The 15628-nt window shown below is 31.3% G+C and overlaps 5 protein-coding genes across 5 annotated transcripts; 2 read left to right on the top strand and 3 right to left on the bottom strand.

Annotated features, from left to right (window-relative positions):
• Positions 1-686, top strand: ASCRUDRAFT_78173 (uncharacterized protein). The gene has a single exon (XM_020194158.1). It carries the CDS (start codon positions 36-38, stop codon positions 339-341), a length of 306 nt encoding a protein of 101 aa, XP_020044361.1. The 5' UTR covers positions 1-35; the 3' UTR covers positions 342-686.
• Positions 687-2999: 2313 nt separating this feature from the next.
• On the bottom strand, positions 3000-6023 carry MDR1 (GTPase-activating protein MDR1; the record flags this gene model as incomplete). Its single annotated transcript, XM_020190009.1, has 4 exons — positions 3000-3468; positions 3517-3738; positions 3814-5790; positions 5869-6023. Coding segments are annotated over 4 exons (2823 nt in total), but the record flags the coding sequence as incomplete, so codon positions are not given.
• A 228-nt stretch (positions 6024-6251) lies between these two features.
• On the bottom strand, positions 6252-12948 carry ATG2 (Atg2p). Its single transcript, XM_020189007.1, has one exon. It carries the CDS (start codon positions 12679-12681, stop codon positions 6481-6483), a length of 6201 nt encoding a protein of 2066 aa, XP_020044359.1. The 5' UTR covers positions 12682-12948; the 3' UTR covers positions 6252-6480.
• Position 12949: 1 nt separating this feature from the next.
• Positions 12950-14716, bottom strand: ASCRUDRAFT_129344 (uncharacterized protein). Its single transcript, XM_020189006.1, has one exon. It carries the CDS (start codon positions 14563-14565, stop codon positions 13066-13068), a length of 1500 nt encoding a protein of 499 aa, XP_020044358.1. The 5' UTR covers positions 14566-14716; the 3' UTR covers positions 12950-13065.
• Positions 14717-14866: 150 nt separating this feature from the next.
• Positions 14867-15383, top strand: ASCRUDRAFT_72911 (uncharacterized protein; the record flags this gene model as incomplete). The annotated part of the gene is made up of 3 exons (XM_020192129.1): positions 14867-14984; positions 15023-15224; positions 15374-15383. The coding sequence occupies 3 exons, from the start codon at positions 14867-14869 to the stop codon at positions 15381-15383; spliced, it is 330 nt and encodes a 109-aa protein (XP_020044357.1).
• Between the last annotated feature and the right edge of the window lie 245 nt (positions 15384-15628).

Here is a 15628-nt window from a genome sequence, read left to right as displayed (position 1 = left end):
CACCATCTTTTGGACTTGGCTCGGAGCCTGCCTCGATGCTACTTTTGCTGCCTGAGATGAAGCAGGCTCAGCTTCCATACAACTCCCGGCAGCAAAAGGGCAAGAATACACACAACTATTGTTTGTACCTCTCCATCTTCCTCCAATTCCCTCTTCTGCTGTTGGCTCATTCTCCATCATTGGTTTCTACAACTTTCTTTTTTCCTTCTCTTTCTGATTGGTCTTTGGATATGTCAATAAATAGTTACAACCAACTATATTCACAACTTAACTACTCTTTTTGTTTCCGTCCCATCTTCAATGATGTCTCCATTTTTTCAACTTTCTCCAATAACATTTAGCTACCTCGTATTTAATTGCTCAACTTATTTTAACCCATTTTTATTATCTTTCCTAAAATTATGAAATTTGGCTGTACTCTTTGAACCTTTTTGTCTTCATTTTAATCTTAAAATGTTTTCAAAAACAAATATCTTATTCATCTTTTTCTTTTCTTAGCTCTCATTTCCAAATCTCCAGTTTCTATATAAAACCAATTCCAATCAAACCAAAAACCTCCAATCAATATCTAAATAATTATTCTTACCAATAGTTGTGTTCATAAATTATTTAATCAATATTATTTTATCTTGTTTTATCACAATTTTATTTCTTAACTTGTTTCATTTTTTTTTTTTTTTCTTTCGCAACTTTCATATCTTCAAATCTTATTGTTTTTGTACCTTCTCGTAGAATCTTAACAATTCATCCAATTTTTCTCACTTTTTTTCCCAGTTTTTCCAAGTTTTAGAAAATTACAAAAATTTTGATATATTGATATCATGATTAAAACAATTCTAATAACAACAAAACATTTAAATAAAGGCAATTTGATTTCAATATCCTTATATTTTTATATTTCAAATTTTTCATATAACCTAAATGTCGAACAAAAAAAAAAGAAAAGGAATACGATTTTCAATCAAAATTTCTATAATCAACCAAATGTATTAACAAATCCTAAAAAATATGATTTGGTAATTGTTTATATCCAATATTTTTAGCCGTATTTTTTTATTATATAGAAGCCTGAAATTTTCTTCTATAGTTTTTATTTTTTCTTAATTTCAATTAATTTCATTTAGTATTTACTTGTTTTCCTTAGATTCATACTAAGTTTTTGTTAAGTTTTGATTAAATTTTAGCTAAATTTTGTCAAAGTTTTCAATTATTTCAAATTCTCTTAATTTATTGCAATTTTTGAAATTTCAAAACCATTTTCAAACTATTTTTTTATATTAATTCAAAATTTAAATAATATTATTTTATATATTATTCTACTCAATATTCAAATATCTTTATGGTTTCAATATCCTTTTGATAACATTGAATTATCCCAACTCAAATTATTCAAATTGTTTAAATTATTTGAAATAATTTAAACAATTTGAATAATCTAAATAACTTAAATATTTAAAACAATTCGAAAATCTTTATTTCATTTCATTCATTCACTCATTCATTCATTCATTCATTTAATTAATTAATTAATTAATCTTTCGTAAATAATTCCAAAATCTTTTTCTTATTCTGTGGACTTTGTGTACATTTTTTCTTGATTACTCTATCATTATATCATTATATCATTGTATTATATTATATTATATTATATTATATTATATTCCTAGTATTCAATTTTTTTTCTTAAAAAATTTCTTCAAGTAGGCCTCAAGTGGTAAACAACCATTCTATTATCAATATACCATATACCAAGTCCATTTTCTTATTAGAAGTTATTCAAAATTCAACTTCTTTTAATAATAATCCAATTATAAAAAATCAATTCCTTTGATTACTTAAACAAAGTTGATCATCAGATAAAACAAAATACACTAGTAATAATAGTAACAATAAACCCAATAGAATACCATCGATGCTTAAACGAGATATTCACAAAAAAAAAGATAAAGTATATGGTCCTTCATTTTGCTTATTATTTTGTTTAAATTTAGCCTTCGTTATTTCTAAGAGCTATTTAAAAACAAGATGTTATCAAAAAAATTGAAAATTGTGGTTTTTTGTAAGTTTTTTTTATATTTTTGTATTTTTATATTGATATATTTCTATATTTTCATACCTTTTTTGTTTTTGACTCTATCCCTCTAAGTTCAAACACAAAACTTGATCAAATAAATTTTATCTTTAGTGGTGCAAACTTCTTGTTAATAAGAATCTTGTTTGATGAACATCAGTAAAAGCAAAATAAAACAAACTAAGTTAGATACTGTGTGGTCACCTTTAAACCATGATTCATAGCTTCAAAAAATATTTAATTATTGAGCGATAATTCCAATCTTGAAACCTTAGCGAGTTATTCGATCAATCTTCATCGAAAAATTCATTGGAATTGAAATATTCCCCAAAATTAATTCGCTATTGTCTCTTTCAACATTTAATCAAATACCAGATTAAAACCCACTTATTACTGGTTTATGGTTTCGGGTTTTATTAAAAAACAAGTAGACTCTAGCCAACTCAAAGTTAAATGTGATCATTTCTTTACTGGAAACCAACACTGGAAATTTGTTTCTTTTTTACTATCTGCAATTTGTTATTGAAACAAAATTTGGACAAAATTTGAACAAGTTTTGAGTAAAGAAAAACCCGTTAAGAAAACTTTTGATGATAAAAGGTAAAATCCATAAATTTCTCTAAACTAAAAACAACTAGATATAAAATTGAAAAAAAAAGAGGGAAAAGATAAAGATTCTTCCAGAATCAAAAATGAAAACATAACAAAAAAACTTGAAAAATGTAAACAAAATTAAAAAAATCAATTAATCAGATAAAATAATAAAAATTATAAAAAAAAAGGGGGAAAAAGACTAGTGTCCAATGTCCAAGTTCATAAATTTTTTCACAAGATTCGTTTCAGACTTTGAAGAACCTCCATTTAATCCCATATTCATACCAATTTTAATTTCCTGGTCTAGCTCTTTATCTCTTACAATGTTTTTTGTTTCGTTTGATGTCAAGCTACTGGTTGGTATATCATTTAAAACTTTTATTTCAGCTCCAAGAAGTAAATCTTGATCATGAACATCGTTGTTGTTGATTGCAAAATCATCGTCTTCTTCTTCATAATTGATGCTAGAGTTAATTGTTGCTCTTCTCGAACTTCTTCCACTGGTAATACTGGCATTATCAGATGGAGAACCTCCATTTCCAACATTATTGTCAATACGTTTACGCACTTCATTTGCCATTCTCCTACCATCTGCAAACAAACTATCTAGCATATCCCTCAACTTTCTATTATCTCTATTATCATTGGAGCTATGGAATCCCTTGACTTGAATAGAATCTGGTAAGGTATTTGTGAAAAATAGTTCATATGTTTCATCAGCTAATATGACCATACGAAAAGTGGCCAAATCCATTATTAAAGGTTTATCGTTTAATGCTTTATTTGCCTTAAGAGTTAAAGCACTCTTATCATCATAATCAAAACTTTCATCATCTGATTTCAGAAAATACAAATCATTATTCAGATCGTCGATTTGAAGCAAATTTTTTTCAATAGGTTCTACTGGCTGAGCATATTCAAATGCTCTTTGAATAAAATTACTAGCGGCTAATAAATACCTTTCCATCTGCTCATGTTGATAAATTTTTTTGTCAATAATAATTTCCTCTGGTAATACTTTGGCTTGAGTATTAGAGAATATTTCATTGATCTTTTTTTCAATTTCTTCTTGACTGTAGCCTTCTTGTTTAAATTCTTCAATTAAGGTATGTTTTTTTGATTTCATTTCTTTTTCTCTTAAAGTTAACAATGAGTTAAATTTTTTGTCATAAGCATTTTGGATTTTTTTTTCTGTTATTTTATCAAATAATAAACCTTCAGATAATTTTGTAGTCAAGTATAATAAACCTTCAGACATTTGCAAAATACCATCTTTGTCAATAAAACCAGTATTTTGAGTATCATATAGTTTGAAAAAATTTTCAAGAGATTTCATTAAATCTCTACAAACCAATCTATTAATCACCCTTATTAATTCATTTAAACTTAAGCTTCCGTTTCTATCTTTAGCAAACTTTAAAAATAATCTTGATAAAAAGCTCTCTTGATTTTTGATAAATTGGAGGTTATTTATAAGTTCACTATCAGTTATATTAACCCAATAGCATGTTTGAGACATGAACAATTGGAATTTTTTAAAATCCATTAAAGAAGAAGAACCAAAATTAGTATCCTTGATGGGGTTACTATTATAAATTCCATTGTTAAGATTGTCCAAATTTTGTTGAATAATCTGATAATATCTATCATATATATTTGAAATATCTTCGGAAGAAAGATTGGGAGTTCTTGGCAAGTTTCTAATTTGAGTTCTTTTGACAAAACTCTCAATATCTTGGAATACTTTATCTTTATGTTTATAACGATATTCCATAATCATATCATCAGTTATAACAAAAAATTCTTTAAAGGCAACGACTAATAATTCCTGAAATTTTGTTATGTTTCTATAATTTTCATTTTTAGCATTTGGATGCGCAGATTGATCTAATATACTAAAATAGTTTTTGAGTATTGAAATAAAAGTACCGTCATCGGTCGTACTTAGTAATTCTTCTCCATTGATTTTTAAAATGGCTAAAGCTACTTGGAATAATGTTTTTGGACCCTGGAGGAAAAAGACGTCAATGATTCTGAATGCAAAGACTAAAGGCATTGAAGAGAGAAATAAGGATAAAAACCAAGGTAAAGATACAATTGATAGTTGAATATCGTTTCTAATGATATGTTCCCATAATATGGGCATTGTCTTTTCAACCAATGCTTCAAAAACTTTTTGGTCTAACAATGTTCCGTACATTGTTTTTGAGTAATAGCCCGGACAATATTTGTCACACAAAACACTTAAACACCAAAAAGCTTGCTCTTCTGACATATAAATTAATAAAGCGGCTACAACTATATTCATTGCTTGACAATAACCAACTTCTGGATTTTTCCATGAATAGGCAGTTAAAACGTTTCTTAATCGATGAATACCTTCTTCGTTTTGATAGGCAGGATATTCAGGTAAAGACCTATTCAAGTCCTTTTCGATTTCTTCTATTGCTTGAGAATTTTTGCCACTATTTTCATTGAGAATGTCTTGGTATAGAGTTTGATTTTGATATCTTAAATACATTGAACCACAACATAGTTCCCAGATTTCGCCCCTTATTCTGTTGGGCAAACCAATTCTTATCAAACGGTAGAATAGATTTTGTTTGGTAAGAGTTAGGTTTTTACCATTTGATTTCAAGTAATTGAACCACAATCTCATCTTAGATTTATCCCTAAGAACTTTTGGATTTCCAGGATACTTGAAGATTAGACCCAAACCACCTTGTGGAGGAACCAATGAGGCCGCGGTTTCTGGATCAGTTCCAATTAGATTTTTCGCTAATAAATACTCTGAGTAGAGAGTCAGTAAAAAGGGTTTTAATAATTTCAAATTTGATAAATTTTTTTTCAACAATTTTTTAAAATTAAAAGCAAATCTCTCTGAATTAGATCTAATTCCAATAAATTGAATGGTCAAAGTCAAATTAGAGTAGGTTTGAATAGTCAAACCAAACAAAAATGACTGATTCAACTGTTTCTCTTTAAATTTTTTGATAGTGTTTAGATGAAGAACAAAAGAACAAACTTTTTCATCGTAAGTGTCCTTGAATACCAAAAAATGCTGAGTTAAAAACAATTTGCCTGCAAAATAAATAGATATCGAATCATCGTTATCTTGGTAATCGCTATTTTGAGGAGTCTCGGGTTGGCCTGGATTATTGTTTGGGCTCTGGGTTGGAGCTTCGGAAGAGTAAGGAGAATACAACGATATTTCGACATTCGACTCCTCAACAATTGATTCATCTAAAGGTAATTTGAATTCATCTCTGAATAGCTCTAGCTTCGAAGGTTTGTAGCTTGATATCTTGTTGAAGAGCGATTCGGCGGCTTTGTTCTTTAGGGTCTGGAAGAAAGCCATACTGAGTGTGACAAGCCTGGGTCAAAGGAAACAAGCCAATTAGTAAAGAAGAACAAAGAGGACTAACTGCAAGCAGCTAAATCAGCATAGGAAGCAGGAGCACGAAGGATTTGGTGGTGGAGAAGAACCATCACAAATTCCCAGCTCTGTTCCAAACTCTTCTCGTGGGCAAAACGTAGACGCTGAGACCGCGGTCGGGAGTCGAACCACGGCCGGCTATTTTTAGCCAAAACCAGCGTAGAAGAAGAAGAAGAAGCAAAAGAAGCAGAAGAAGCAGAAGAAATAAAAGAAACAAAAACTATTTCCAACAAAAACCAGAACTAAATACCAAAATAACACTAAACTAAATAAAACAAGAAAAAATTAATCGTACAATGATAGCAAAACCATGAAAAACTAAAATTCGGCCATTAGAATATAGAATATTTGCAGAGAAAACATTTCTGGAACAAACCTGTCAGTGCTTGTATTTTTCTTCTGAGTTCAATCGTTGCTGAGGATCAAGCTGGTTTGTCACACCAAGAAGAGCCTTCGATAGAGCTTCTGTGGCTCCAATTATTGGTCGTATCAACACCACTGGCGCAGCTTTTGCAATAGCGACTGCTGCACTTTGTACTCCTCCACTTTGCGAGGCTTCATTTCCAGCATCTATCACAGCTTTTCTTGCAACAATCCAGTTCTTTCCAAGACTGTCATACGCTAGCTGTATACCTTCTTTTGCATCCACAGGCTGATCAGCGTACAAACTGATGATCTTCTGTTGTTCATCGCTGGATTCTTCAAGAATTTCACCTTCCGAATCATCTTCTGAATCTGAAAACACATTGTTGTACATGTAATTTCTTCTTGGGTTTATGACTGACTTGTTAGCTTTACTGCCAAATGATACCTTTTTATAGTAATAATCCTCATCGAAATCATCTTCGGGAAATGTTTCCAACGTCTGTCTGTATACAGAGCGACCACCAATTGGCTCTAGTGAACCCACTGAAAGAGAGCTTTTACCGATCAAAGAAGAGTTCATATTGTCTTGGGTCGTATTGTTTTTTCTCCTCTGATATTTCGTCCTGTTGTGTCTAAAACGTTCGTCCTGTTGATTGAATGCTATTCTAGCTGATGATCCAGATCCTCCAAAAGCTTCTTCTGCATTTTCAAGCAATGTTTGAGTTCCACCCGCAACCTTTACTCCAATTTTCAATAATTCATTCGTGGTTGTTTTAATAAATGTAAACGCTCCTTTTTGTAAACTTCTTATAACTCTTCCATCTTTACGATATTCGTTGATAGGAATCACAACTAAATCTTTCATCCCGGTTCCTAGTCTCATGACTGATGGAGCTAACCCGTTAAGAATACCTTTAATCTGCGTAGCTTTTACATCAGGCATCCACAAGTCATTCAATAGATCACCCAATTTAGTAAAGCCACCAACACCATAAACAACAACTTTTTTTAAAGTTATATCAGCACCTTCTAATATAAAAAAATTCATAAACTCAGTGGTTTTACCTGATGTGATTCCAGCATAATCTATCTTCTTAGGTTTGTAATCTAATTTGACGTGCACAGAGTTGATGGTAAATTTTTGAATGAAAGGAACTTCATCATATGGAATCTTAATAATAAATCGATTATCTTTAAAACCGAAAAACCTGGTAACAAAATCTAAAGTATCTTGGTCCACATGCAATTTAAGAGGCAATGTATGGCATTTCATAATCATTTCAGTTGCCTCTAAATAGGGTACAGGACGAACTGACGCAATTTGAAATCTAATCATATTGACTCCAACTTCTCGATCACCAGCTTCTCTCATATATACAGCAAATTTATTCCAAGTGGATGTAGGAATGTGGTCTACAATTTCAAAATCACGAACTTTTAAATCCATAATAAACAAAATTGTTGAGTCGTCGTCTTCTTCAGTTCGATACTTGTACACGTTCGATGATGGCAGAACAATAGCATTACCTGAAGAAAATACCGTCATATCAACTTCAACTTCATTTAATTCCAAGCTCACTTTATGGTATTTTGAACGTCGAAGTCTTAATTTCTTTTGTGATTTTCGAATACTGGAAGCAATCTTTCTTGGGGACAGATTTCTTGTGATAGTGCTGTCATTTGAAATTATAGAATTAGTGTCATTCATATTAATATTGTAGTTTATACTTCGAGTTAGATGTGAAGGATCTCTTCCAACTGGCAACGATATATGAATAGAATCAAAAATTGTGTGACCAACAACATCTTCGTTTTCTTCATTGTCATCTATATCACCATCTTCATTGATTCTATCAGCAAACCCGTATTCCCCCAAGGAATCCCTTCTAGTAAAAGTTAATTGTCTTTCTTCCACCGGATCAAATCGAACTGATTTGCTGTTCCGAAGATTAGCTCTTAATATTTCCGCCGCACTTGCTGCTTTTTCAACATTTCTTACCACTTTTTTTATTGTTGTTCTTGTTTCTTTCCAATCATAACCATCATATAGCAATACATCTCCTTTAAGCACATTTAAATATAATTTAAAAGGCAGAAATGAAATATTTCCTTCACTGGAATCTAATATGGTTTTGCTGTCAAAATGTTCGTCGTCAATTGAAAAATTAGATTCACTTTCAGAGGAATCAGAAACAAATGATTTGATGTTCGATCTTTTATTCTCTTGTCCCAAAAAATCCTGATTATCAAAACTTCCGTTTGTAATAGTAGAAGCAAGATTGCTCGCAGATCCAGATCCAGATCCTGAACCGTAATAACTATCTACAAATCCCAAGGAACTTGAGAGATCCATAGATCTTTGACCAAACATAGAATTTTTCTCATCAAATTCTATATTATTCTTTAATGCTTCATTTAAATCCTTTGAAAACGTAAATGCTTTTGGTTCAACACCGTCAAAAACATCAATTGGGTTCTTATAACTAAATTTGTATTTTTGTTCCATTGTTAAATTAACCTGGTCTTTCAAATCTACCAACAAAGCGGATAAGGTTTGGAAACTATCAGCACATAATTCTAATCTTAAAACTTCAACATTAATCTTGAGGTCAGTAATTGCTTTGGTTTTGTCGTTCATTTTGATCAACTTATTGATATCATTCACCATAAATGAGCCTCCTAATAAATTTATAGAGCCAATCAATGCGAATCCTCTTGATAAAAACCATGCAGATTGTGACCATGTAGGTAATGAAGAAAGATTATTATAAGGTATGTTTTTATTTGCTAGTGCCCATTGTCGAGAGGTTCTACTCTCAGTAGCATCTAAGATATTAAATACATCGTCAATCAATAGTAAAGATAAAGAACGAAATGTGAATTTTGAAAATATATCAGAACCCACCAAGACTTCAGCATCACCTTTGTGGATCAATAACAAACCCTTGCAAGGAAGTCTCAATGGATTTAAACCAATGGCGCAATCACATATCTTAATTTTGATATCTGATTGAGCTCTTGCTGTGGATGGAACTAGATCCTTTTCAGATTCCAATGATTCATCTGCATTATTTTTGTTTAATATAGCAAGCCAGGAGGTAAAATATTCCACTTTTAAATTAGACAAAAATGCTCTTACATTATTATCTTTCAACTTTAAGATTACTAACGGGAAGCCCCTATTTTCAGGATTTGCCATTTCAACAAAATTTTCAGTTTTATTAATACCTCTTTTATTTCTAAATTTCCTATTGAAAGATATATCATTTAGGATAACTTGAAATGAGTTATCTTTAAAACAATTTACTTTAAGTTTTGAGATTTCACCAGTAATTGAGCCAAATTTATCTACCAGTGTGATATCAGATAAGTTATCAAAATCTATGATGTTTGGATTTTCCAATGAAAGATTAATATTTTGAATTTCTAGATGGCAATAGAGAGATTGAGTTCCATGAATCAATACTGTGTTGCTCATTCTAACCTTTCTTTTACCGTCATGTTTAAATTTTTTATCTTTATTTTGTTTTGGGACAGGAACGTCATTGGAAGGATTATTATTTCCAATAATTATATCCATAAAGGATTTAGTTTTATTGGTTAGTTGCAAAAGGTTTTTCAAATTATGGTTAATTTTTACATCTTTAATTGTAGTGATTAATGATGTAGACAGTAGCGTTTCTTTATAGTTACTGTCATAAACTTTTACTTGATGCTCTTTAACCAAATTTATCAATTCAAAGCCAGTTATTGAGAGTAATTCTTCATATTCAGGATTTGGACCATTTTTAAAATCTTGAGTGGTGACCAAGACTTTATTTATCAATAACTTTCCAGTATTAGAATTAAAAGATATTGGAAGTATAGTGAAATTTATCATAGTGGATATGTCGATAGATAAATTCAATTGAACTAGACCTGTTTGAAGAATGAATAGATCTCTATCCTTTATGGCGTTATAATTTGAATTAAAATAATAAGATGAAGACATTGATTTTGATAAATTTGAGGATTTTAATCTTTGAGTATTTTGATAGGACATTGGATTCAAATTTGAGGTATTAATTTTAATTTGTGAAGATGAGGTAAAAGATTGAAATTTTATTTTAGAAAACATTTGAATAGCAGGTTGAAATTTTTTGATATAATCAGTAATTATTTTAAAATTATTAGAATTGAAATTCATAAAGATTGGTTTTGAGCATAATACAGTGGTTTCTGATATTTTATTAAATTTATTTTTAAAAATTTCAAAGCGAATTTCGTCTTTTTGATTGTTTATACGTTGATTTTTGTTATTGAGTGAATTGCTATTGATTGGATTATTGTTGATATCGTTAGAATTAGTGTCATCATTTTTGAATTCGATTAAAATGTCATTTTTGTTATTTAATAAGTTTAATTTTGAGACACCACCATAGATTAGACCATTTTGAGACTTTCTATTAATATTGATATTATTTAAAACTAAACGTAATGTTTCAGGTAAAGCAAAATCACCATTATCTTTTAAAGCAGATTCAAAGTTGATTACAAATTGGTTGATGGCCAATTTTGAAAAAAAATTTAAATCGTCATTGTCGTCATCATCATCATCATCGTCATCATCATCATCACTGTTATGTTTATTATTATTATCCAAATTAAGATTATTAAGATTATTAAGATTATTAAGATTATTAAGATTATTAGGATAATAGGTCAGTTCATTGATTGATGACAAATTATTATCAGTATTAATTGGGTTTCTCATTGAATTCAAAGAAGATTTTCTTGAATTGATTCTAGTATTATTTCTTAGATAGTTATTTGAGTTGAGATTTGAAGATATTTTTTTTTTATTAATTGATCTTGAAATTCTTGCTAGAGAATTGAAAATGTAATCTAAAGACTGAGGTAAGGGAGACAATGCAATATTGAATTTATCAATTATTAGGGATAAGTTGGAAACGGTTGATAAACCTTCAAATTGAAGGTCGATGTCATTTATGTGCAATAAAATTGGGTAAGAAGGATGATTATCGTTCGTAAGTGGTTCTCTGTTTTGATTGATACTATTTGGATAGATTTTATTGTTTGTGTTATTAAGATTGTTAGGATTATTATGAATAAAACTTTTGTTGTTAATAAAAGAGGACCTTTTATTAAAATTTGAATTTAAAACATCACTATTAGCACTTAAATAGATGGAGTCAGTTTCGGTTTCGTTTGTTGAAAGATACATGGTTTCCATTAAAGAGTTAATTTGTTGATTATCATGAGGGATTAGGAAAGATGAGGCAGACATTTGATTTTCGATATCTGAATCAGATTCAAACTCGTCGTCATCGTTATTATCATTGTCGTTAATATTGCTATCGGAATATGAATTTGAGTTAGAACTTTTGATACTATTGGTATCATTATCAGTGTCGGTGTCATTAGAGTGAGTGTTATTATTATTATTATTATATTCTAGACCTTTATTAATATTTTGAGGGTTTAATATCGAGACTTTTAGGCCTTTGAAGCTGATCTTTCTTATTCCATTAATAGTTATGAAAGAGATTTGGTCTATATTTAAAGCCAAAGTGAATAGTTGATCGATTAGTTTGATATATATATTTGAACAATTAAATTGTAATCTCGACAAGGCTAATTCTACAGCTTTTGTTACATAGGTATTGAAAGTGGAATTATTTTTTTGTGGTTTATCATTCGGAATGGAGGTAGAGTTTGTATTATTATTATTAGAGGTATCGTTATCCGAAGAATCGTTGGAATTAGATTCGTTGGAGTTGTTTAAATCATTTAAATCAGTTGAGTCATTTGGATCATTAAAATAGTCGTCATTATCGGATGCTAGCATGACACTATTAGCCAAATCTGCGGTGCTTTGAGCCAAGGAGAATATTGAATTAGTCGAGGAATCATTGAGATTTAAATTGTTGGATAGAGCCAATGTTAGATTCAAGCCATTAGCATTAATGTTCACACCACCACTGACAGTTAACTTTAGGTCTAATCTCTCGAATTTGCCATCTCTTAGAAAGAAACCAGGGATTTTGAATTTCTCCGGATCAATTTGGATATCCTGGATCACTATCTGGCTGTTTATGGTGCCTAGCGAGACATCAAGATTCTTGAGGTCTATTTCGGAGAATAATGAGAGCTGTTCAAGAATGTAACGCAATAGACGTTTTTGTAGGTTTTGGGGAATCCACTGAGGAGCCATAGGAAAATAATATTGTGTATCTGAGAGTTTGCTTGTTGGATATGGAAACAGTTGGTGTTGCTGGAAAACCGAAAAGAGACAGCAGTGCTGAGAGGAAGAAGGAGCAGAGACAGCAGGGGCAGCAGAGGATGGTGGAAGCAGTAGGGGGTAGAGCTGGGGCGTGGTTTTGGTGGCGAACAGCTGTTGGAGAAGGAGAAGGAGAAGAAGAAGGAAAAGCTGCTCCAGACGAAGACCGCGGATTTGCCTCCGGAAGGCGCGGTCCGGGCCGATAAGATAAGGCGATAAGCTACGGATGCGATAGAGACATAAAGGAGAGACTTAATGGAGACATAATAGAGACATAATAGAGGCACAATTACCAGATAGAAAATACGCAACTAATGGCTACACCTTGTTGGAACTATATAGACTGTAGAACTGGCGCATGCTGCTCTGCGACGAGCTGATGCTGTACATGTTAGTGCTCACCATCTCCAAGTTCTTTCGCAAGCTCTGTTCAGTGCTCTGGCTATACTGCAACTCGCTCTTCAAGTCCTTCACCAACGTTTTGTAGTACTCCTTTATGATGTGGTTTTTCTCTCTTTCAACCTGGATCTTGCTGTGGTATTTCTCCCTCTCGACCAATAGCTGCTTGGTTTCGCTGGTCTTGTTCCGAAGCTTTCTTTCTAGCTGCTCTACTTTTAGATTTTCGATTATGCTCATTTTTCTCTTGTTGTAATCGCTAACTTGGTCACCATGTTCACTGTATTGAGTTTGGATGATCTCAGGTATTGAGTCAGTTTGAGCAGAGCAAGATATCATCCGAGAAGACGTGGTTTGGGTAGCTAGAGATTGCATTTGGGGTTTAGCATTCATTGTCTGAATTGCCTTAGAGACAAATTTACTCTTCTGTTTCTGATTATCATCAGTTTGTGTGCTGATTGTTGTCATTTTTTTTACAGGTTTCAATGTTTGAATGCCCATTGATATCATCTTTGCTTTATTATTGTTTTCACTGTCGGTTTGAGTGCCTATTGATTTAACTACATCCACGTCGTTTGCAATTAAATCCGTTTGTGTAGAAATAGTCATCATTTTGTTTATATTAACATTGCCATTGATATTTTTATGATTAATTAAAAATTTATTTTGGTTTTGGTTTTGGTTTTGATTTAAATTATTAATAGACATTGGAATCGAAGAATGAGTTGAGCCAGTTGGCGACATGTCTGTTATATTAGTATTGGCAATAGACGAAGAAACCGATGACGAGACTGATGAAAATGGTGATTCAGTTTCTAATGAAGAAATGGATGAGGCGCTTGACTGCGATAAATTCAAAGGAAATGAGTATTTATTATTATTGTTATTATTATCCATATCCATATCCATGTTCATGTTCATGTTCATGTTCATGTTCATATTATTATTCATATTCAATTCCAATAATTTTATTCTATTCAATAATTCACTATTTTTATTGCTAATTATTTTATTTTGATGTTCTAAATCTGCTATCTTATCATAAGCAGCTGCTGCCTTTTCTGATAGTAAAATTATTTGCTCTTCTAATACTATATTTCTTTCTTGTTCTCCACCTAAATTATTCGAAACAATTTTTAAATCTGAATACGTAGGTTGTTTTGATATTGTTAATAAACTTGTCAACGAATTTGCCAATGAACTCTTACTTGACTGGTTTTTAGTATGATTATTAAATGGCAGAGGAAATGGTGATGAGAATGACATGTTACTTAATGTGTCAAAATCCATGTTTTGGTGATGATGATTATTGATATTACTATTACTATTTCTATTTTGATTAATTGGAGAATTAAATTGTGTATCAATATTATCCAATGTTAATAACACTGGCTTAACATTAGTTCCTGTAAATAATCCCATTGTACTATGTTATAATAAAATATTAGATTATTATTAATTATTAAAGGATTAAAAGATAAGAGCAAGAAATAGAAGACCAACAAAAACTGAGACAAAAAAAGAAACACAAAAATATAATTAAACACTAATAGATGACCTTATATTGTTATTTATATTGCTTTTTCTAAAATTCAAAATTTCAATTAAGGAGTGGACAACAGTTGGGGCACTATGAATTTAAAAGGAAAAGTCTACTCAAACGTCCCTTTTACTTCCTCATCAACTAATATACAGATTTCAAAGAGTATTCTTTGGATAAAATATGACAAAAAACGTTTTTATTAAATTAAAGAAAGAAAATAGAGGGAAAAAACAAATGAAGATGAATGAAGAGAAGAAGATGAATGAAAGCAAATTCCACACCATGCCTAATACGGAAAGTGAGTTTCTCCTACTTAGGATACTGCGCACCATGCAGCTTATGCATCAAGACACGACTCGTCCGCGTCTTTTGAAGTACTCTTTGTGACCAGCGGGTCCTTTAAAACAACGGGGTCTCTGTGCTGCGGGTTGTCTGATATCGGTCGTGGGCCCTGTTCAGCGCTCAGCCAGGCAGTGCCAAGCAACAGTTTCTATTGTCCTGGCGAGCGCCAGATAAGACCACAGCCATGGATGCTTACGTAAGTGCTGACGTGACTTGATGTGGGGGATTTGAAATGCATAGATCCGGATTGGTCCGCTACCTTTGTTCGTCTCATCCCAACAGCGCCATCGTTCGAATCTCGATCTGTACCTGTGCTATCCCTGTGCAATCACAACAAATACATAGGCACTTGTAGGTTCACGCTCCCTACTCCACACAAAACCTTTGATATACACCTTTGTTTTGAGGATATATTTTATCAGATGAGTAATAGCATGAAATTTTTTTAATCTCGTTATTTTATATCAACTCAGATCAAGTCAATATATTCTAAAGAACTTTAATAAATACTATGCAATTTAAATAATAAAAAATTAAGGGAAAACACACACTTTTGATATCGTTTTAATATATCTTGTATATAAATCAAAAAAAAACCAA

Source organism: Ascoidea rubescens, assembly GCF_001661345.1.
Source record: "Ascoidea rubescens DSM 1968 unplaced genomic scaffold ASCRUscaffold_21, whole genome shotgun sequence".
Taxonomy (NCBI): Eukaryota; Fungi; Ascomycota; class Saccharomycetes; order Ascoideales; family Ascoideaceae; genus Ascoidea; species Ascoidea rubescens.
Note: the sequence above shows the minus strand (reverse complement) of the source record. Positions and strands in the feature narration are given on the sequence as shown.